At 38.3% G+C, this 25,197-nt stretch overlaps 1 protein-coding gene and 1 long non-coding RNA gene across 3 annotated transcripts in view; one reads left to right on the top strand and one right to left on the bottom strand.

The window, feature by feature from the left end:
* The window catches only part of LOC5567063 (tyrocidine synthase 3), a 165,770-nt gene that overhangs the window by 89,495 nt on the left and 51,078 nt on the right, over nt 1-25,197 (top strand). For both annotated transcript variants that reach the window (XM_021857156.1, XM_001651413.2), the window contains exon 2: nt 22,398-22,560. In XM_021857156.1, the coding sequence (XP_021712848.1) occupies nt 22,431-22,560 (130 nt within the window). In that variant the 5' untranslated portion in view covers nt 22,398-22,430. The remainder of the gene's footprint in view (nt 1-22,397; nt 22,561-25,197) is intronic.
* Nucleotides 8,558-8,827, bottom strand: LOC110681420. Its single transcript, XR_002503197.1, has 2 exons — nt 8,757-8,827; nt 8,558-8,588 (listed from the first exon to the last, which is right to left on the bottom strand). It is a non-coding gene; the product is annotated as an uncharacterized LOC110681420 (long non-coding RNA).

Consider the following 25,197-nt stretch of genomic DNA (forward strand, 5'->3'; position numbering starts at 1 on the left):
ACTGTGGGAGTGCTCATAAGAACACTAAGCTGAGAAGCAGACTCTGTCCCAGTGAGGACGTTAATGCCAAAAAGAAGAAGCATTAAGTAAAAACTTTCCGAGCAGCAAGCCGAAGCAGCCTCTATCCCAAGTTCTTTGGCCCAAGTGAGGAGGCAAAAAGTGTCGTCAATCATGGTCAGTATTTCCGAATTATGTAGATTTAGACAGGAGATCTTGAGCTCCATTTGAGAAACTATTTCTAGAGCATCCTGAAGAGAAGAGGTACAAATTTTTCAAGTAATACGACAAATCTGATAATTTCTTCAAATATTTCTGGGTATGTACTAAATACGAAATATTTAAATGTGAAACAAATTAGGCTCGTAGATTTGATGACCTATATTTCACAAAGCTCTTGGATGACCCAGTTTGTCCACACACGTAGTATTTTTAGATTTTATTACTTCATTCAGCTTACTTCATTGAATTACTAAGATTACTTACTGAATCAATATTCGTCACTATGTCACTAATTAGGCATGAAGACCTAAAGTCGTTAAGGTGAAGATGAATCGAAGCCAAACTTCAAATTTTCAAGAGCACGGATCTGGAGAACCAACTTCCTTTTAAGCTGGAAATTTAATCGATTGGTCACTAGCTGGTGGTGACCAATCGATTAAGTTTTCAGCTCATTTGGATGTTTGGTTCTCCAGATACGAGCTCTTGAAAATTTGAACTTTGGCTTCGATTCATCTTCACCTTAAGGTTCTTAAGTAAGATCAAAATCTTTTCAGTTTCAAGCCTGCTAAGTCTCAACTTCGAAGTTGAGGTCTTCAATGATCAGGCTGAAATAATGGACCAATGAACGAGTTCACGAATTTGACATTTGAGCGGTGGCAATTTCACTCGTTTCCATGGTCACATAAATAACACAGCACCGCTCAAACGTCAACGAGTGAACTCGTGCACGGGTTCATTATGGAATTTAAACAATACCTGACGAATCAATTGGTGAGATTTTCGATAAATACCCGAATAACAACAAATAGAAATAGAAAAAAACTCCGAAAGTGTTTGTACGTAAACCTCTCGACATAATTTTAAAGGAAGTAGAACCTGAAGAAAGCCTAGACATGAAATAATTGCTGGGAGTTTCTCGGAGAAATCTCTTGATTAATCTACAGATAAATTCGCAAATATTTTTCCAAGAAAAAAAAAAGCTGGAGTAATATGGTGCCTAAAAGGAATCCCTGCAAAATAAAAAGACGACCAATTAAAGGATTTTCAGAAAAACTCGAGAAGCTGATGACTTTCGGAAGAAATAACTAAAACAGCTTCCTGTTGAGTACAGATGGAAGTTTCTGTAGATAATTAATGATGGAATTCCTGACAAGTACGATTTTTTTGAAGAATCTCCGAATAAGTTTTTCAAATAAGTAATTCCTCTATGGAGAAAATAATATGCGTAGGAAAAACTGTAGGAAATTCGGGAGAATTTTTTTGTAATATTTTTGAGAATATCCATCTTGGATGTTTTGGAAAAATGTCTAAGATATTCCCAAATGGAATATTCTTGGAAGCGTATTCCTGGTAAAATCTCAGGAGAAATTCTTATAGAATTTCAAACAATGGAGTTTCAATTGAGGTCACAAAAAATCGTTTAAAGCACAGTTTAAAGGTAATTAAATCGTTTAAAAAGTCATTTTCCAGCTATGTCCACTATGAAGGTCCCTTCTACATTGTGTGTCATTTTCAACCACTAAAGCTCTCGAAACGATCTAGCGCTGTTCCAAATTGGAATCTTAGTTAATCATCTGCCGGAAGTGATACCCGCTGCGCCGCCAAGTCGATTTGAGCCATAGAAATATTGTGTCCATAATTGAGACAACGCCAGGCATTGCCATTGCTCAGCCTCGGAACAGATCAAAAATGTCAACTGCCTGATGCGCAATGTAAGTCATGTTATTCCGACAACGGCGACAAGGCAAACTTCGCATCAATTAATTTCAGAGAAGAAATAAAATCACGATCGCAGTCAACAGATCAATTTCTGCGTCTGAAAGGGAATGCCACGAATGTCCCCTCAGAGTGGAGGCATAATTAATTGACCACGAACTGAACCATTCCGGGAAGCTCTAGAGGAAGTCGTACAACTGCTGTAATACTCCTCAATGGCTTCCAGCACAAGGCATTGGCCCCCAAACAGTCAAGTGCATCGGTGCTCTCAATGACGCATATGCATTTCGTTTATGAAATATGCAGCACATTCACCAAGTAAAACAACTTAATAAAGGACGAACAGTAGGTACACTGACTGCCATACGAACCTAAATTAATCCATTCCCCAACCTTGAAATGGGCACCGGCCAATATATGCACTGGCAGCGCCAGGCCACGATCTTTAAATTTATTTATATCTTGGCAAAGACTTTCCCCTCTAGCTAGTTTTCGAACGACTACGGGTCCAACAGTGACTACGACAGCTTATCTCAAGATCAACGTCTTTCTGCACCACAACCACCACGGGTAGTTGGAGGAAGAACGATCAAGCGGCAACTAAAGTTGGACTGCGCCGACCAAACTTGACGCTAGTCAGTCATAAAAACCGTATCATTAAATCTTGTGGTGTAAGCTGCATCTGAAAAGTTGAGTTATTCACTTGTCAATGAGAAGTGAATTTTCTTGGTACTCATGATGGGTGAATGCTTCACATAGAAAATTTTCTAGTTTCTGGCCTCGTTTTAGGATTGGATTGGTGATCCATTCTTTCTCACACGTATAACCGTTTTGATTCATTTTACGGGTACTTTAGGCCTCAGGGAAGTATAACTCAGCATAGAGCATACAAAGTAAATCATTCTGAATGATACCTCAGCGTTATCGAGCGTCGAAAACCCTCAACTTTCGAATGGTGGGTAAAAGATACGCTCCCGCAAGTTTATTAAATGTGATTAAATGTGAAATGTGTGATCATTTCATGATTTTTATTCCGGACACTTCCTAACTTTCGCCTCATATTCCGGACACATTGATTTGAATTCCGAACAGCTCATGGAAATCATGAATAGAAAAGTCAAATCATCAATTGAAATCCTTAAACCACTAAAGAGACGTCTAAGGCATTTGGGTATTATTAGTTTGCACTTTGCATAGATATTTATGGAAAAATCTTATTTAAACATGCCTCGAAAGTTTGAACTTTTGAACGGCAAAAAATGAAACATTTCCTGTGAAATGTTTCCCATACAACGTAGAGTGTCCGGAATTTGAAGCTGTTCGTGATATGAATTAAAACGGTACATAGCTCAGCACTTCAAACTGCCTTGCCTTTCAGTTTGAGCCACCATCCTGCACACCCCAAACACACGGCGTTCGAAAACACCAAGTACTTGCAAGTCTATGCTCTAGGGAGACCACGTTTCAAAACCGCAGAGGTAGTCTTCTAGTAACCATAAGCGCTAATAATAAACCCTAAATCAGCATCATAGATGCGTACAGGCGTTTTTATACTACTACAAATGCTTACACGCATAATAACAGCAACGGTAGAATACTATTTTCATTCCGCTCCTAGTAATCAGTCAAGCTAGACGTTTTATTTAATTTCTCTGCAATAAGTAGGTTATGGTCCCAGCAAGAGAACCATAACCGGAAGAAGTCTGGAAGATATTTTAAATTCAAGAAACCTCAAGCAGTTTAATTTAAATTCAAAATGTCGCTGAATCATCTCAATGACGGAAGTGGAGAAAACGGAAGGACCGCAGCCGAAGCAAGAAGCATTCGAGTTGGTGGAGGTTCCGTGGTGTTACCGGCCATCGAGAGGCTGCGCGGTAGAGAGAACTACACGACGTGAGCGTTTGCGAAGCGGACGATTCTAATTCGAGAAGGATGCTGGGAAGCCGTGAGTGCCGAAACGGCCGAAGCTCAAGCGTTAGTGCCGGAGGATTAAAAGCTGAGGGCGTTGGCAACCATCTGTTTAAGCCTGGACAACTATAATTACAGTTTGGTTCTGGATGCGACCGATGCGCGAGTTGCTTGGAGGAAGCTCGAATCTGCGTTTCAAGACAGCGGCCTGAATCGAAAAATTGAGTTGCTAAGGAAGTTTACTTCGATACGCCTCGTCAACAGCCCAAGCGTCGAAGCCTACGTGGATGAGCTGATGAGTACTTGTCACTGGCCTCGGTAGGTTTCAAAGTGGACGATTCCTGGTTGGCTGCCATGCTGCTAATGAGGTTACCGGAGCATTACGAGCCTATGATAATGGGCCTCGAGGCGTCTGGTATCGCGCTGACGGCGGATGCAGTCAAGTCGAAAATTTTGTAAGATGTCAAGATCGAGCGAGGGCCGACCAGCTGCAGCAGTTAAGGAGCTCTATACTGCCCATAACTGCATAGTTGTCACATTCGACATTTTTGACAATTTCGAGTTGATACCGGGAAGAGTCATCAAATGATAAATACTTTTGTTTGGCTCACTAAAATCTGTGAGGTTGTTCTAGAAAATTCGAAAAAAATATCAAGTTGTTTTGTCACATTGCTAAATATAATCGCATAACAGTCACATTAAGATTATACATGAGCCTTGTAATGTAACAAAAAGGAAACTTCTATCAGAATTATTTTTTTTTATTTGTTGCTAGCCGTACAGTGAATACTGTCCAAAGCTCTAAACTAGACTTTAGATAGTAAAGAGGATGTAATCCTTCTGAAGCAGTTCACCAGACGTGCACGGAAAGATGGCTTCCAAGAAGACACTGTCTCAGAAGGTTACGGTAGAAGGTTGGAAACGATCTTTTCACACTATCACTTCACTTGATAACTATTAGATTACTTCATAGCACTATTCACTGGAATTGATATCACCATCTTCATTATCAACAGAATTTCTACTAACAACGTCACCATTATCTATATCAATTTTGTTATTAACATCACATCTATAACTCAGCCACAACACAATACTATTGCTTCATCAAGTTTAAAGTATAAAACTTCTCATTAAAAATAATCACTGTAATAAATAAATCACATCAACACTCAATATCATTATCTTCATTAAAAGAAAAGCAGGATTCTCGTTTCTTATATCACTAATATTCAAAATATCACAAACTATCATCACTCTAATAATCACAATCTTAGTAGCTTACTACCATTAACCACACAAAATTATTCGACACAATAACGTCATCTCACTATATTATCACATTACAGTGGGATTCCGTTTTTGGCATGCTCCGATTTTGGCAACAAAATGGATCCGTTTTTGGCAACATTTTTCAATACCATTAAAATTTGTATTTTTTTTGTAAATATTTTCGTGTCTGTTGCTTTAGTCATTTGAACAGCATGTCATCTCCACACCGATTACATTCCAGAGCTCCATTTTCGTCGATATTTCCCCAAATCTCACCAACTACTAAGGACTCGCGTACGCGCTTATTTACTTCAGAATGGTCATTGGTCATACATTGACAACGTTTCATGAGGCCAATAGTCTCCACCAGTATGTCAACTAAAGACTCTTTTCTTAGGCATTCATATTGAATGTCCAGCCCACTTGAGTCTGCCAGTAGGTGATACAATAAAAAACACTTTTCTTCAGATTTGGAACAGCTTGTTTGAACAAAGCACTAGCACCGACATAGGAGCATAATCTATGACTCACACAGAGTTACAATCATAAATCTTGTCTCATCTTTTATGGATTTATGGATTATGGATTTACAAACATAGCGCATGTAAAAACACACCGCAATAATATATACAAATATGTACAGCAAAATGTCGTGCATCATAACTTTTAATAAATTTCATTAAATAATATGACAAATGCGAATACAGTCCAAACTACAATTTATTCTCAATAATATCATTGAAGCGTGCGATAAATACGACTGAGAGTGTTTTAACTATTTGTCTGTGGTATTGGTGTGTATATTGATCTCTCTGCGTCAACTATTGAAAGCTACGTTTCCTTTTTTCTATAGACTCTGTAAGGCGTTAGATTTGTTAAGAGACGATCCAGAATTCTGTAATCAAGCATACGTGTCTTAACATCATCAAAATGTTCCTTACGAGCTGAGTCTATGAGATTCCTTACTGTACCCTGGAGAATCCTTAAGGGATTCTAGGTTTTTGTGGGACTTTCCAGAAATTTTAATGAATTCATGAGGATATCTGCAGATTCCAAGTGGACACTGAGGGCTTCTTGAGGGATCCTTAGAGTGTATAAATGGTTATGGAGAATTATGTCCAAAATCTGGTAATTCCTAATAAACACTAGGGCGTCCTGTAAATTTTAAGCGGGATAATGTGAATTTCTATTGGTATTTTTAATATTTCCGGCGAAAGCTTGGGGGCTTTGAAAAGGTTCCCAGAGGAATTTGAGGTATGCTGTTATTATTATTTATCTTTATTAGGAAGATTTTCAGCCCTTGGCTGGTTCATCTCCGTTGAGGTGTGCTAGTGGTAGCCTAATAATCATAAACTTAAAATGTTTTTTCATCGGAGACTTGAGAATTTTCAGCAACATCGCAGCGGAATTCCAAGATATTAACTCCTAGCAAAATCCTTAGCAAGATCCTAAGAACTCTATGCAAGATCCTGCGGATGCTTGGCAAGATGCTTCAGAGCTCAAGCATTTTTCTGTATATTTCTTATGAGAACCTGAAGATTCCTATAAGGTTATTGAGGTTTCATAACAGGATCCTGTAAATTTCAGTTGATTTCATAAAGTAGGTGTAAAACATATATCAAGCTCAATGAAAAATTATTTCAAGTAAAAATTAAATGCTACAGAATTACAAGTCACATTTATGCATCATCTCATCTTTATGTTTGCCCTTTTGATTGCAGTCAACAGTTCATTATAAAATGTTTTACTTTATCAGAAACATAAATTGAAAAAGCAATTCTAAACTTACCGAAGTTTTCAAATTTTACGCATAAGTCCAAGAGTTAAACTGATTTTGAATGTTCATTCAATTAAAAAATAAGCTAATGCCGTTTTGCAATACCCAGCGCTTTTGGTTCGTAAATACGTCTTTATAAGAAAAAAAAAATTTTTTTTTCGTGTTCTTTCATAGTTTTAAGAAAATATCTAGTTCTTGAATAAAGGTCACTTATGCGATTATTGGTTTTACAAGGGCCTTTTATACAAAAATTAAAGCTTCTAAATATAATTGAAGATGTTGAGGCGTAAAAACGCCACCAGAAAAACGTTTGCCAGATTTAACATTACGGGGCAATAGATTCATAGCATAGTATAACCCTTCGGAAAAATACTACGAAGTGAACCTTTTCGAAGTCTCAAAGCCTTATGATTCCATAAAAATGATGTATTAACATTGTAAAGATGTTTTCAAAACCAATAATTGAAAAATAAAATTTGAAATATGGGTTCCGATTTTGGCACGGTTCCGTTTTTGGCAACTGAAAATTTAAACTTTGTTGCCAAAAACGGAATCCCACTGTATCACTATTTTCTTAGTAACATCAAAACCAGCAACGGAATTATTCATATATCTTCTTAACCCGTATAGGCCTGAGTGAAAGCAAAAATACGAAAACCTTTACCACTTAGCGCATACTTAACGGATTCAAATAATTGTTTGTCAGTATACTGGCCCATATATCTAGTTTCTAGAAGTGGCCAGAGGAACTCGGGAATACTCCTGTAGCCGGAGCTATTGCGGTGGGTTACTGGGTCATGTCGGGTAGAAAAAGGCGATTTTTTGGGACATGCCAAGTTATCTTTGTTTATTTTCAATGGCAATCATTTTAATTTGCATAAATCATTAAGAGCTGATATTCAACAATATAAACAAATAGTTTTTCACCGTTTAGAGTGTACCAGATGTGGCCACTCGGACTTAATGCCCTGAAAAACCAGCTCTGCATTTGTTAGGACTAAACCGTTTCAAATCTCTAAAAGTATAGATCAAACATAATAGTTCATTAAAATGCGTTCCCATTAGCTTGACACAGATGTTAAGATACAAATTGCGCACTTTTTCATAAATTTGAGGCATCTCGGGGATCCAAAAATGGTCATTTGTAGGATCAATCAAATGCAGTTGACATAATTATTCAATTTAATCGATCATCAAAAGTTTTACGCTGATGCGTTTTCCATGAAACTCCTTGGTATAGTCGCCACATTATAGACGATTCTGGAAATTATCAGTGACTTGAAATTTGCCTACCTACAGGGGCACAGAAGCACAGAACCCTTGTCACCCGACCTGACCCAGTGATCCATCACAATAACTCTGACTACATGAACAATCCCGAGATCCTCTGACCACTTTTAGAAACTAGATATGTGTACTAGTATACTGACAAAAAATAATTGAAATCCGTTAAGTATTCGCTGAGCGGTGAGAAGTTTAATTATTTTTCTTTCACTCAGGCCTATACGGGTTAAGGTGATCCCGCCGAGGGCTGAAGGCCGTATAATAATGAGAACAATATCCTGCAATGTCCGCATCGCACAGCAATCACAAGTACAGATTATACTATAATCACTTACACTTACAAAAAAATCAACCTCAGCGAATAAACTGTTTCTATTTTTCTACCGCGCCGATAATATGTCATTACTAGGATCTGTTATAAGAAGAAATTAGTTCTTGACGTTGTTTGAAAACTCTAATCGACACTATCAGATTATTAAAATTGTAGTAATCTCTGATAATTTGGTGTTTTAGGGTAATGGAATATAATATGTGCTTACCTTCTCAGTGTTGGGGGTGTTAGTGATTAGTTCGTACTTACTTATATCCTAGTATTTTTCTCATGAGTTACTATTCCTATTCACGGTTACGGGTACCTATAAATAGAGATAGCGATTATTCACACGTTTTTTTTAGTCTGACGGCATTCTCATAATATATTCAATAATGAAAAACCTAATCCTGAAATGACGCTTGTTGACGAGAAGAGAATGATATAATTAGTAAATTAGTAAACAGAGATATTATTAGTAAAAGAAACGGGTTTAATAAGATTCTGTTGTATCCTTGTACGGCCATGCGTGTTCCTGTTCAGCACGATTTCTTCAATGTTAGGAGGTTTTGATTAAACTGTTACCGGATGAGTGTCTGGAAGAATAAATAAAAAACGTTTAGAAAAAACAAACAAGGACCGCTTCATCATAGAACACGTAAAGTATCGGTTCGCGGTGATGCTAATCAATAGTGTTCATTAGAAAACACTTTTGATTATTATCACCATTGGCACCACTAGTGTGCATCTTTCTATTCAGAGTAAAGATATATATTAAGCCCCGAGGCCTGACAGCAGTCAAGCTGATCACAAGGTTGTGCCTTTACCCAGGGGAAACTTCTATCAGAATTATTTTCTGGCTATTCACACAGTATGTGATTTAGGTTGTACAAAATTTCAGCCTCAAATGAGCACTTGTGAGTTCTTGGTAATTTTTAGAAATTTTAGTTTCCTCAAATACTGTAATAAAATGGTATCCCATTTACTCAATGCCTACTTTTGTCGAATGTTACAAATATGCAGTTATGGGCAGTAGGGTAAGTGTTCCCTTAGTTGTGGGTGTTCCTATAGTTGCGGTAGTGCCGTTTTCACTGATTTTATTGCATTGACCACAGTACCGATACTGCCAATCGACGTATTGGCTTGTTTGTACACGGAATAGTTGAAAAGAGCGTCCAAATTGCTTGAAAACTGATGAAAATCACTAAATTTGCTAAAACTGTTCTTGCTTGTACCAATAGTTGCGGTAAAGTGTTCCTATAGTGGAGGATCCCTTAAGAAAACAACGGATACCGCAACTATAGGAACACAAATTAAAAAAATACCGCAACTAAAGGAACAGCGCACCAATAGTGGAGGTATTATTTTTCACTGACATGCCGTGGATTACTGCGATGAAATCATTTTTCTCATTAAGTCAACGGTCGTTACTTCACGTTACAACATCAACATGTGCATTAATTGCGCTTCTTGAATTAAGGTAGTTAAATGAAGTACAATCTCGCTTAGTACCTCCACTATTGGTACATCTACCCTATATAGCAAGCAGGGTTTCAGAAGAGGCAAGCCTACGTCGGCGAAATCGGAGAGCGACGAGAAAACATGTTTCAACTGTAGGAAGCCTGGTCATTTTGCTGCCAAGTGCCCGGAGAAGCAACAGCAGTCGAAAATTAACAAGCAAAACGGTCTTTGATTCGTTCTGAAAATCCCGGATCTCGCCACAAATTTGCTGTCGGTGAGTGCTATCTGTAAGAAAGGGAAAACCGTTATTTTCATCAAAAATAAATGTGATGTTCTGGACCAAAATGGTGATCTAGTCGTCAACGGAGTCGAGGACGGAGGCTTGTACAGAGTCAACCGCCCGGAGAAATCGTTCTTGGCGGGCGGAATTGAGCTCTGGCATCGACGTCTTGGCCATCTACACGAAGGCGGCCTGAATAAGTTGAAGCGAATCGCAAACGGAGTCGATTTTCAAGATGGATCGTTGGCTGGTTGTGTTGCCTGTCTCGAAAGCAAACAAGCAAGGCTTCCGTTCACAAGTAGTGCGTCCAGATCGGAAGAACTGAAGAACGGAAGAACCTCTGCGGACCAGTGGAGATTTCGTCGCTAGGTGGATGTCACTATTTTATGACGTTTTTGGACGATGCGAGCAAGCGTGTAACGGTATATTTCTTGAAGAACAAGAGTCGAGCCCTTGAAGCGTTCAAGGCAAAATAAGATAGGCAAACGGGTAAGAAGCTGAAAATCCTGCGTGCAGACAAAGAGAAAGAGTACATGCATGCAGATTTCCCAAAGGTGTTAAAGCAGGACGGTATCAAGCATCAAACAACGTGTCCTAATACGCCTGAGCAGAACGGGGCAGCAGAGCGAATGAACCGCACGATGGTTGAAAAAGCGCGGTGCATGCTCAACGATGCGAAACTAGGTAAGGAGTTTTGGGCAGACGCTATTTCGACCGCAGCGCATGTGGTGAACCGCTGTCCTACACGAGCACTGGAAGACAAAACGCCGGAAGAAGCATGGACCGGCAAGAAGCCGAATCTGGGGCATCTCAAGATTTTTGGATCGAGCATGATGGCGCTAGTACCGAAGGCGAAAACGAAGAAGTTTGACTCCAAATCCGGAAAAGGTATTTTCGTCAGCTATTGCGAAGAAACGAAGGGTTATCGAGTGTATGATCCAGTGAATGACCGTTTCAACTTCAGCCGAGATATCGTGATGGACCGATGCACGAGTTCACTAATTTGACGTTTCAGCGGTGCCGAATTCACTCGTTTCCATGGTCACATAAATAACACGGCACCGCTAAAACGTCAAATAATGAACTCGTGCATAGGTCCATACTGCAAGAAGGTGTAACCCTCCATGTACCAGAAAAACGAGTGGAAAAGATTGAGTTCATGGAGCTTTGGAACGAGTATATGGAACATCCCGGTGCTGCAGCACTTCCTGAAATCGATCGATCGATCGTTGTGTCGGATGCAGCCCAGCCAGTCGGTGTTATCGATCAACTGATTGGTAATCCTGGCCATAGCGGAACACTTGGAAAAGCTATCGCAGACGACAGTGATAGAGAAGAGTTCAAGGATGCCTGTGCCGACATTGCGCTCCCACCGCAACTAATTTGACCAGCTGATGAGCAAAAGTTTAGGTGCAGCGGTCGGGAGCGCGCCGCTACCCAGGCAAGTACAATGATTTTATAAGTAACAGTTCATTTTCTGGCGGTGTCCATTCCTCTCAGTTACCAAGCAGTTCGATGTGCGATGATGATCCGACGAGTTACGACGAAGTTCTGCGGCGACCCGACCGAGAGCTTTGGATGGCGGCGATGTAAGAGGAAATCTCCTCCCTCGCCGAGAACAGCACATGGGTGCTAGCGGATTTGCCAGAAGGAAGAAAAGCGATTAGGAATAAATGGGTATTCAGAACGAAGAGAGGTCCCGACGGAAGTATTCAGAGGTACAAGGCCCGCCAAGTGGTGAAGGGCTGTCCTCAACGACCCGGTCTGGATTACAACGAAGTGTATTCACCAGTCGTGCGGTACGCGACCGTCCGATATTTGATGGCTCTGGCAGTGCGTTACAACCTGGATATCAACCAAATGGACGCTGTAACAGAGTTTTTGCAAGGCGAGCTGAAAGATGGAGACATCTACATACTGCAGCCGGAAGGGTTCGTTGCGTCGAACGGAAAAGTCTACAAACTGAAGAAGGCCCTCTACGGCCTTAAGGGGACACGGGAGACCGTGTTATTTTCCCTATCTTTCGTCTCACTCTAACAATAATCATCAAAACTTTGTGGAAGCAAATCTCGAGTTTTATTGAACCGATGAAGCTGAAAATTTATCGGGTTGTGCACTACATATACAGAATCATAGTGATACATTTTCGCATCGATATATAGAGTGGTTCTTGGGATTTGCTTCTTGAAATGGATAGGGTGATTATGATGACGTCCCGTGCGGCCTTAAGGCTCAAGAATCCATCTTTCAATCATCAGCAATCATCGAAGACTAAAAACCAGTTTTTTCGTTCAAATTTAAAGACATCCTCATGAAAATCTATCATTGAATGATAATGAGTGCAATGCAATGATAGATTTTTATGTAAATTGCTACGATTTTGAGCGAAAAAAACTGGGTTTGAAAATTTGAAAAACGATGATGGTTATTTTCCTTTTAAGGCTAAGTAGCCCGTCATTCGATTTGGCAACAATGATGACTTTTCAGATTGCATTTCAAAGTGATAAAACTCAGTCTTGATAGTTTAAAAAAAAGTATCACTGTACGCGCTACCATGCATAATGTATGCTGATACTTTTTCAGCTGTGTCGGTGCAATACCAACTGATTTTCTTTGATTCGAAATCGTTAGATGAATAAGCAACAATCATCAACGATGCGTACAAATTTAAATGACGGCCTACTTCGCCTTAAGCAGTCCAGTCGCGTGTGGAACGCGCAGATCCTTGTCTATACTGATCGATGCGTGGGAACAAAATGATGTTTGTGACCATCTACGTCGACGATCTCCTAATTTTCACGAACGACCGGATTCTGAAGAAGAAGTTGAAGGCTCATCTTCAGAAACGGTTCAAAATGAAAGACCTAGGAGAAGCGCAGCATTGTCTCGGCATCCGGATCACTAGGAAGCGCGAAGATGGGAAGCTATGGTTGGACCAGCAAGCCTACATCGAAGACATCATCGATCGTTTTGGTACGGCCGATGCCCACCCGGTTGCAACACCGGCGGATCTGAGCGTCAAGTTAGATAAATCGATGGCACCGAAGACGAAATCTGAAATGGAAGAAATGAAGTTAGTTCCGTTGAGGGAAGCGGTAGGGTGCTTGTCTTTTGCAGCTCAAGTCACTCGACCGAAAATCGCTTTATCGCTTTTGCCGTCAACGTAGTGAGCCAGTACAGGTAGGGGGAGATCCCTTAGTACCGGACACTTAAGCCACTAAATTCATAGTTCGAAAAATATTGATTTTATAGGCTCGTGTTACCCATTTATGATAAATATTATCATTTTTATACTGTACAAAAATAAATTTGAAAATATAAACATGAATTTTGACATTACATTTTGATGATGTATTTTAGTACCAAATTGATCGATCTTGAAAGGTGGTACCCAATACCGGACACGATCTAGAAATGCCTCGAAATCTGAAAATTTGAACATCATTGAATGTGTACACTATAGGAATAGTTTATAATTACCAATTCAATGCATTTGCATCATTTACAAGAATAATTTGAGTTTTTCTTAGTTTGCAAGATGCCTTTCAAAAACATCTTCCATATATGATGAAAAATAGCACATTTTACGATGTTGTTCTGAATGTTAATTCTTACTAATTTTATTGCATGTTTGATACCATGATAGACGGAACCCATGAACAATAAAAGTATTTTGAGACACTGACGCACTAATTACAAAGATATCATATAACAAATCAAGCTGTCCGAAACTGAGGGACAGGAGGTGCTTAACGAAAATTGTAATTTGTCCATATTTAGTTCGATTATGGTACAAAATACATTCATACTATCAAATTAGGATTATGTTCGATCATGCTTGAGTGATCCAAAGTATTTTTTCTTATTCTAAATAATTACTAAATAGGCTCAAAATTAAGGAGATACGTCAATTTTTTAAAGATTTTCAAACTTTTCTTCTTTTTTAAAAAGGTATGCATATTTCAAGGATGTGTTATTATACGCAAACATTAGTCTCCATAATAGCTTTCTTTTCTACTAATACACCTTCTTGATTGGACCATGATTTCTCAATGTTTCGACTTTGTCCGGTATTGGGTGCTGTCCGGCACTGGGGGATCTCCCCCTACTACCAGGAAGAATCTGGAGTATTCGGCAAGCACTCCAGCAAAAAATGTTGGATACAGCTATGTTTTTGGGGAGGAGATGTGGATGATCGGAAATCTATGACCAAATCTTGATGCAAGGCGGCGCTATCTCGTGGAACGTCAAGAAGCAATCCACCGCTGCTCTCTCATCGTGTGAAGTGGAGTATATGGCTATGTCGCGCACTATTCAGGAAGCTAATTGGTGGAGAAACATCCAGTCGCAGTTTTTCGAATCAAGACCGATTTCCGTGCGATGCAATAATCAATCGGCTATCAGCATTACCATCAACGGAGCGTACAACCCAAGGACGAAGCACGTCAGTATACGGTATAACTTCGTTAAAGACAGTCTACATGCATCATCGTTAAAGACTGTCTACATCAAGGCATCGTGAAATTCAGTTATACTTCTACGGCGATACAGCCAGCTGACAGGTTCACCAAACCGATGACCGTACAGAAGCAGCAGAAGTTCCGAAAGTTAACAGCCATCTCGGATTGGGGAGGAGTGTTACGATCCTAGTAGCACAGTACAGCGGGTATTCGCTGGTTGGAACACGACTGCCTTCCATCTACCGAATCCTACCCTTTAATTGGAACGACTGACCGCTGGTGAAAATGCTCAACACTAACGCATATATACATACGCATTTGTTCTATATATGGAGACTTCAATGTGACGGTCAAAGTCAGTTTGACATTTGAATGCTTTTTAGTTAGAATATTTTCCAACTAGTTTACATCCTACCATCGAGTCATGTTCCATGTAGCGGACCCCCAACGAGCGAATCCCCACTGTAATACGCGTCGCTATGTGTTTGTTATTAGTCAAGGGACTGGCAGCACTATGGACCGATGCACGAGTTCACTTTCTGACGTTTGAGCGGTGCCGTGTTATTTACGTGACCATGGCAACTAATGAATTCGGCACCGCTCAAACGTCAAATTAGTGAACTCGTGCATTGGTCCATACCAACCAACACGATGTTGTCGTAGCCAGCATTAGAAGGCTCAAGGCAAAGGCCCAAGCTGACAGCCAGCCTTAATGCACAGTGTTGCGCAGTTTTGATGCTGGCTACGACAACAATCTGACAGTCCCGTGTTATTAGTTGCTAAGGTAGAATAAGGGGTCTATTTTGTAAATCGAGCAGATTCATGTGACTCGTCTGAGCTCATTGTCGATCAAAGTAAGCATGCATATTTCAGATGTCACCCGTCGACTCCCATAGTAATCCAGTCACATAGAGTGAAAACTGTCGATAAATTCGAGTGACAGAGCCAAGTCGAGCGAAATTTTTGGTCGAAAGTGACTCCAGTCGAGTCGTTTTTGATCGACTCGACTTATGAAACAGGGCCCTAAAATGTTCATTCCACTGCTAGTAACCAGTCAAGCTAGACGTTTGATTTAATTGCTCTGCAATATTTTCCAATGCATCTTTTTCTACGTCCATAGGCCGGTTATTCCGACTTCCACAAACGACGCACTTCCGTGTTTCATGAACAACGTTGTTATCACCTGTCAAATACTTTATGTAGATGAACAAAAGAGATAGAAAACTATGGACCAATGCACGAGTTCACTAATTTGACGTTTGAGCGGTGCCGAATTTACTAGTTTCCATGCTCACATAAATAACACGGCACCGCTAAAATGTCAACGAGTGAACCCGTGCATCGGTCCATAGAGGACGAGGTCCCTTCAGATATCGACTCATGGAGGTTTAACTGTATTTTGATACAATATGCGACGTAATGAAGTGCTTTTTATGGACCAAGCACGAGTTCGCTCGTTGACGTTTGAGCGGTGCCGTGTTATTTAAGTGACCATGACTAGAGTTTTCAATTTTCCCGGGATTTGACTTCCCGGGAAACGGGAATGAAAATTTTCATTTCCCGGGAATTCCCGGGATCCCGGGAAATTCATGAAAACCGTGAACATCATGCTAATTTGATGGAGTGTTTTTGAATTATCCATGCATATGTATATTATAATTTAGACCAGTAAATGTGTACGATTATTTTATAAGTAATTTATTTATGTTTCTCAAAAAAAATCTTTTGGCTTCGTTTTATGCTAGGATTAGAAACAAAAAACTTTATAAATTTAAGCAAAAATCCATGTGCAAGTCATCTAGACAAAAAGTATAAAGTTCAAATAATATTGTCCAACATTAATTCAATCTTTTCGAACATTAAATCAAAAACCAACTAGTCTTTCGTTGAAAATTGAGACTGTTACACAGCGTAACAAAAATTACATTTTTGCGTATCTCAAACATTAAATTATGTGTCTCTAGTAGATTTGGGGTAGCTGAATCTAATTCCGTTCTCATATTGTCCCTGCATGTCACAAATTTTAGCTACATTTCGCTACACAGTTGTAAAAAACACTGGTTTAATTGATGTTTCCATGAAATTAAAGATACAATTCATCAAACTTTTTTGTGATCTAGTCCAGCAAGCATGCAAAATAGGACTTCAAGTTTCATTTCAGATATAATTATATTGAAGTTACGCGATAAAATTTTGATTAAATCAATTTTTTCAACATGCTTGTTGTCTCTATACAAAACACTTCGTTTCTCTTATATGGTAAAATACAATACTTTTCTATAACTTTTGAGATAGTATTATGAACTTCGCTGATAAGTATTGCTATACACATAAAGTTTGAATTCTGTGGTAAATTAAGCAAATAAATTGCCTTACAAGCTCACAAACTTGCATGCACGTTGGCTGATAATGTCAAATTTTCCATTTTCAACAGCCAATATTTCAAAATGCATTTTTCGATAACTATTACGAGAAGATTACGATTACGAAAATCAGCTCAATAAATGAAGAGTAAATTGAACGATGGTTTTTATTTGAATATAGATGATCTTTAGAATTCTTCATGAAAATACACTGAAATGAATTTTATTGTAGAAACTACTGAATCCATGGTAAAATTAAGAAGTGCACCAACGATTTTCAACCGACTACATTAATCTGTCAACTCTACGAAAACACAGTCAACATCACCATCACTACACAAGAAAATGTATTCGGTTTATTTAACTAGAGCTTCAATATTAATAACTAGAAAAAATCTTGATTTGACAAGTCTGGCAGTATACTTTTGACCACACTGTGTTGCACGGTGGGTGTCTCGGATTGAAAAACAAAGCTTTGTAGAGAATGCTACTATGGACATGGTCACATTTACTTCACTGATCAGTGATTTTTACCAGATTATAGTAAAGTTAACAGATTTTTGTAGTCGGTTGAAAATCGTTGGTGCAGTTCTTAATTCTACCATGGATTCGATAGATTATACAACAAAATTTCTTTGCGTGTAGAGCTTCCCGGGAAATACGGGAATCCCGGGAAGCAGAAAATTATTTCCCGGGAAACGGGAATCCCGGGAAATCTCATTTCCCGGGAAATGTTCCCGGGATTGATAACTCTAACCATGACAACAAGTGAACTCGGCACCGCTCGAACGTCAAATTAGTGAACTCGTGCATTGGTCCATTGATGACAAGAAAGCAAGGGAAGGAGAAAAGTAGTGAGAAACATGATGAAAATTTTAACTACGTAAATTTTACTGAGAATTATTGACGTGTCATTCAAAACTTCTTTTTTATCTTGCCGCACCCGTTTCAATTTGTTTTACTTTATTGTTTTCAGTGACGAGAAATATCATAAAATTGCCGGAAAAAATGCTTCGCAACACCAATATGAGAAGACAAGCTTCACACCTTAAGCGGCATTTTTTCAGTGCCAACCTTTTCCATATGGGACAATGATGCTTTCATGGGCAGCCCAGATTACTGTACATCAACTTTTTCCGGATAAAACTTCAAGAAAAAAGGTTTTTGCAGCAATTCAAAAATTATTCATAACAGAATTTCTGTTACAGAAACCCAGAAAAATATCCGAAAAAAAATTTCTCAGAAAATATCTTAAGGATTTTCTGAAGATATTTCAATAGATGAATTTTGGGAGAAACCTCGAGCAATATTTATATGATTCGAGGAAAAATCCTTAAATAAATTCTGGAACAAAATGTTTAACAAATAACTGAAGAAATTTCTTGATGTATAATTAGAGAGTTTCGTCCTCAAAAACTGAATATGTGAATGAATAGTTGGAAACGTCTCAAAAAGCGCTAAGAAACCTATGAGACTACCAAGTCGTGTTGTGAAGGAATATTTGCAAAGAATAGAGGAATGGAAACATTATGCTCTTGGGAAATACTCTTTCTGGTGTTTCTTAGATGATTGTTTAAGAAATTGCTTGTCAAATTTTTGAAAAAAATAGATGTTTAGAAATATTGAGAATATTTCTAAAGCATTCGCTATTTTTTCTGCTGGCAAGAAACTTACTTTTTTTGTTGGCAGAGTTTTTGCTGAAGGTATTTGAGATAAGTTACAGGTTCATAACAGTGAACATAAATAGAGAAGGTAATTTAAAAAAAACAAACATAATAATAATCCTTGTAGTAAATTAGATTCTGCCTATTCCGCCGTTTTTATAGTTTTTTTTTTGAAAATTGCATTTTTTGCATTTTTCTATCGTTTGGCAGACACAAACCAAAGGAAAGACTTTTTTCTCCGAGTTCACTGAAGACTCAAGAAATAGTAATTTACGGAACAAGTTGCAGAATGATGATTTTTACAGCACAAGTCGTAAATTACAACGAGTGCTGTAAAAATCGAGTTCTGCATCGAGTTACGTACAACATTTTTTGCAATTTCGTAGAAGACCACTTGAGGGTATCAGGAAATATATCGGAATGCATTCACCATTATTTTACAATTACTGAAAAATTGTTGTGTAAAGATTCATTATGCAACACAAAACAGTTACGTAATGAGAAAGCGTTGCGTAATGAATCATTACAGAACTGGTTTCAGTTGCGTAATGACTATTCCTGCACTGCATAATTCAGTGCAGGAAAGTAGGCCGTTTCATGACAGATTGGCGTGATGAAAATCAGTCTATTACGATGATAAATTGCAAAAAGTAATATCCATAATGTTAATTAGCTATAAACCATCCAACTGACCCCACCGTAATTAAAAATAATGACCTCTTGAGATCTCTTCAGTGAACCTCACCAAATCCTCGTTAAAATGATGAGCGAAACATAAAAGCTTCAACTTAAAACAAAATATTGATCAAACCTTGACTGGCTTAGTTGCACTATGGAAAGCACCCTGCAGTGCTGAAAACAATTAAAATGATACCTGCGTTGCAGTTGCTACCGTTTGTACTCACGTACAATTGTAGCAGTGCACGGCTGCGTAAATCCGATTGACGACTAAGCCGCATCCAACCAATCATTGTAAGGGAAGACGGGGTAATATGCACAGCGTAAGGAAAATCTCAATTTTAACTGAGAATTTTGTCGAAAACTTTATTCTAATTGGGTTTACATAATACTATGCAGCTCTATATCTCGTTTGAGTTTGGGTTTTTGTGGCATAATTTAAATTTTGCACTACGTCATTTGCTCTCAAGTATGTCGAAATCTTTTTTTTTTTTATGGTGTACTCAGCTGGAGCTGCATGACAGCTTCGTTGTCTGTGCTGGACCCCGTAGTGCAAATTTTTACCTCTACTTTTGCCAATATTTAGACGGAATAGGCTATGTTGCCCGCTTTAACACTATTTTGAATATTGTGCAGAAGTAGTTTTATTAAATTGTTTTTGCTTCAGTTTCCCTCCCGCAGTCATGTTTGTATAGTCAACCTTTAGTTCTGAGCAATCAGATTCTTGTATACGCATGGAGAAGCGACATGAAAATATATGTTATTAATTAATGCATTTCTTGGAAATAACATACAGAGCTATGTTGTAGTAGTCTATGATGACAAATTGTAGCACAGATGTCATCTCCAAGCATCCTTTGACAATGATAGACAGATAATGTTCATTATACAGAATGCGGTCGATAGCGATAGGGAGAACCTTTTTTCCCGAATGGAATGAAGGTTATTGAAGTGAAAAACATGAAATGTACTTCCATCTATACGCGAACAAGTACTATCTGAAGTGCCCCGTCATTGTACGTCATGTATTCTCTAGTATTTTAGTCGTTTATGCTACTAGTCTGAAACGTGATGTGTTATACTATATGAAAAAATTCAAAATATGAAAGTGTTTGGTTTTAAATAGGCTTTATCTTTCGAAGGTCGTACTGGAATGCTAATCAATACAATACTTTTCTAGAAGAGATGACTGTCTATGTTGCCATCTTGTAGTACCGAATCCAAGTTGTAGATAATTAATATGAGGAGAAGTATCAAATCTAAATGTACTGTTAATGTGTTTGGTTTGGTCATCGATGTGCTTTATGTTCGTCTTATTGTTATTGTTCTGAGGTCTTCTCAAAATGAGAATTCAATTGAATAATGTCTCAAGTTAGTTTACAGTTTGGATAGACAAAGTTATTGGTACGGTATTATGAATACATAGGGGGGCTGAAATGGTATATAATATGCGTTCGCTAAAAATTAAAAATGTCACTTACCCCTTTCTTAGTATACCCACCAACGCATATGGATCGTTTTTGCCTCAGTTTGATTCGATCCGTGTCCGCGCTGATCTATGTGCTTCGGCTCCTAACACGACGTTTGATACATACGACCGACCACTTGCTCCCTCGTGATGGTGTTGTTGTTAGTTGTTATACATGAAAAGAAAGAAAGAAAGAAAGCTATTAGTATTAGGAATAAACAGGATTTAGTGAGTCCTCATTGAATTACATTTGACTACATCGCTGATTATAGTCAACGACATCGGAAACTTTATGTGTTGACTGTTGATCTAGTTTTTCCTCAGTCCCGTTGGTCAGTATTGCTAAAAGTCCTTTTTAACATGTTTATTAGTACTTGGACAAGTTGAATATTTTAAGTTTACTACTTTTGTCATGTTGGTCAATAATGATTTTGATCAGTTTGTTTTATACATCTATTCATATTCAAATCTCGTCTGTTTTCATTTAGAATCGTCCCAAATACACCTCTGTGTTAAAAACTATACTAGAAATAATAAAGAAATAGAAAGTCATTTTTTATTGTCCGGATCCACTTTTCGGTGACAAAATAAAGCTTCATCGCGCCTAAGCCCTATCTATTTATTATAATTTTGCGAGAATGAAGTTGTTGTAGTTTTATGATACCAACATAATAAATGTGGTTTTTTATTATGATTCTAATGAGAGAAGCATAACAAATTAACATTTGTGTCACATTCTACTCGATGGATCCTTAGTCATTCTCCTCATTAGTCAATATAATAACCAGCCAAACAAAATCTAACCTATCTGCATCAAATCGTGGCTACGGCTCCCGTTACCCCGATGCCTGGTAACAGGATAACCGTTGGATCACATCCGTAAGATTGATGCATCTATGCCAGATGGTTGATGACGCGGCATTAAACAAATATTTCCTGATGTGATACCACCACGACTGGACATGTCTTTGGTTCCCATATAAGTGCTAATGGGGTAAGCCCACCCATCGCGGCAAGATTACACGTCCTAGGGGAGGGAACATGCTCTCAAGTATGTCGAAATCGTTCTATTATTTTTTTATAATTTTAATTGATGTGGAAATTGGGAAAAGGTTTTCCATGAAATGTGGTAAAATTTATTTATTTCTGCATAAAATTATCAAATTCGACAAAAATCTTATATATATTGAAGGTGGTCCGTTTTTCCCTGGCCGCGCATTTTGCACCTTCTTTCCTTACCGCACCGCCCGGCAAAGGCTGGCATCTCGTATTGCCTATCGCAGAACTGCTGCCGAGAAACATAAATCAAACGTGACACGCGCCTGAACTTTAATTGCATTAATGGATTCTAGATCTGTTTGACGTTAATTAGATATGCCTACCATTTACGAAGCGGTACACCTGACTTTCCGGATACCTACTCATCGTAATGCTTCTGAACCACCCATGTTGAATTAATCCTGCGCACAAATTTGCCACAATGTTGAAATTGCATAAAGCTCATTCTGTTCTTTTTTTTCCTATCGGATCTTTACAGCTTTCCAGAAGAACTTAAGACACCAACACTACCATGGGTACCTTGCAACAATTGGCCGTCATCAAGGGACAGCAGCGTGGATTGATCCCTGCCCTTCTACATCGGAACTTCGAGGCCAACGTTGATAAATTCTGTGGAACCGATTTGGCGCTGATTTTCAACGGTAAGTTTTTTATGGTGGATTTTCTTCAAGTTGTATGGCTCATTTTATTGTATTTTAGGTAGTTTTTTAATCTTTAATTAGTATAATTTCAAATACATCCAACTCTGCTTAGCTTGTTCTTGAAGGGACCATAGAGGTATTCATGGAAACCAACTATTACTATTCAATTATTCAAGAACCAAATCCATATCGAGATACGAAATATCGAGCAAGGGAGAGCGGACTGTAGATATTCCATTTATTCCTCAAAAATCCTCAAACATCTTGAAGAGAAGAAGCACAAGGTTTTTACTTATCACGAAAAAACTTAACGTTTGTTCAAGCTCTCTCATTTGACTATAAGTTACCTGAAAATATCAAAAATGGAATAAATGATTTACTTGGATTTTTTCCAGTCTAAATTTTCGTTATGAAAAAGAGAACCCAATCTGGCATTCTTTGGAAAGGGCTACCTCAAGAATATTATGTAGTTTAGCAAAACCCATGTTTAATATCCGTGTGACATGGGAACATTTCCGGAAACCTGGAGGAAATATCCAGAACCCCACTCAGTGCAAAAAGTGAGGTCATGGTACCAAACATTGCCGCATGAATACTAAATGCATCATTTGCGGAGATTCTTCTCACGATAAGGACGTCTGTCTTGTAAAGGAAGATACCAAAAAGTTTGTATGCGCAAATTGCGGGGGAAACCAAAAGTCTATCTTTTGGGATGGCCATTCGCTCAAAAAAATCGTTGAGAATCCTACACGATGAATGAACGGTAACGTTTTTCGTAGTCGGAATTCCCCAGGAATAATCTCCAACAATTATCATTTTTCAGTTGACAAGCGTTTGTTTGAAAATCATACCCATCAGATAAATTATTACCATAATCATTCACAAGCTAATTTTCTCCCATCGGGAAGTGTTCGAATCTTTTGAATTCGTGTAGAAATACCCTAAGAAATTCCTATGCCAATGTTGTCGCAAGTAATTTCAGTTCCTTCTGTAGTAGTCATTGTTTGTTTTTTATGGTAGCAACCATATTCAATGAAAAATTAGAAGTTATTTTCTAAGAGGGTTTCCTTCAAAGTTTATCCCGGCTAACGATATTTTACTTCCGTCAAAGAGTTAAAAAAGTTCCGTGTAACACGAATTTTATTTAATTAAAATTCATTTTAGTTCTAAAAAATAATTCTCGAAAACTGCTTAGTCATTCCGCATAAGTATCACTTTAATCCAACTGCTTCAACGCAACAACGTTACATTCTATCATGTAGATTCAAAAATGGTCCACTTGCAGCACCAAACCGGTTTCAATATTTTTTCCAATTGGAATTAGCCATTCGCTCGTCATCTGGTTTTCAATGCTAATCCTAAACAATTTGTTGCACTTACGGAAATCAATTAATCAGACTAATGTTCACACCTAGTCCAGATAGTCTCCAAATGTTGATGGCTATAACTGCGGAGAGCAGCACGCGACAAAATGTGAATCTATTTAAATAGAACAACCCAAACAAGTCACCGGCACCGCAATCGTTTCCAACTTGAATCTTTCTATTCGGACGTGTGGGTTATACAGGTGAACTTGCCGGCATTGGCCAGTGGTTACCAAACTGGGGCCCTTGAGTTCTTATGAAGTTGAGCATTAAAATCATATAAAATTATTCTGTATTTTGCCCATGTAATGACATTTGAATAATTTTACAAAAGTAGAAAAACTGACTATACGAACTTAGGACCTGTTTGAAAAATGTATAAAAAAATATGTTTATCGCATATTGAAGTTTTTATAAGTCCAAAAAGATAACTTTGGCCGGCCAATGACTACACAACTTTTTTGAAACCCTTAAGACTTTTTCGTTTTGTTACAACTCTCGTTCCGCTTATTGAAAGCATATGGGTTGTGTTGAATTAGCTTTTTTCTGGGTTCGATAGTCCCTAAAAATAAAAGTGATGATTTAGTCATGTACTAATACCTTTAAACTTTGATTATGTTCACATCATAGTGAAACTATCTCCAAGTTAAAAAAAAAATCTATAAATTCTAAGTCTAGATGTTTTCCTGGGGAGAGCTTTGAATGGTGCAGAGATCTCATTTCCGTGTTCACAGAAAAGACAGATTAATTTTAAGAATTAAAAATAATCATGACTAACCTTGCAGCCCGATGATTTAGAAGCAATGAGTTGACCCGCATTATCCAACTATGGGTTGAGAACCACTGGCATAGGCATTGGTTGGCGATAGGGCCGTACCAAACAGCTGAGTGCGTTGCGCAAATCGGAACCCCATCAGCCGTGGCTAGTTGCAATAAAAAATGTACAGTTGTAGCAAGTTGTTGGTAAGAGACGTACCTGCCTTCGCCAAGTGAACATTTGCGCAATTGGCATTCCGGTTCGATCCGGTCGCCTTTTTCGCTTCTTGTCGATGTTGACCCTCATGTTCTACAATACGGTGCGGTAGCTAGGGTGCAACTCACTTCTCTTTTGAGCGCTTATTAAATGGAATATTTTGTTCGTTCAGAATGCAGAGTAAAGGTTGATTTGCTGCTGAGAAAAAAAATAATCGCCTATATCGATGCGTGAGAAATTACTTACCTGAAATTGTCAAGAAAATATATTTTCTTTGATCGCAATACGCAGCTTAGATGA

The sequence above is a fragment of the Aedes aegypti genome, chromosome 1 (genome assembly GCF_002204515.2).
Source record: "Aedes aegypti strain LVP_AGWG chromosome 1, AaegL5.0 Primary Assembly, whole genome shotgun sequence".
In the NCBI taxonomy this organism is placed as follows: domain Eukaryota; kingdom Metazoa; phylum Arthropoda; class Insecta; order Diptera; family Culicidae; genus Aedes; species Aedes aegypti.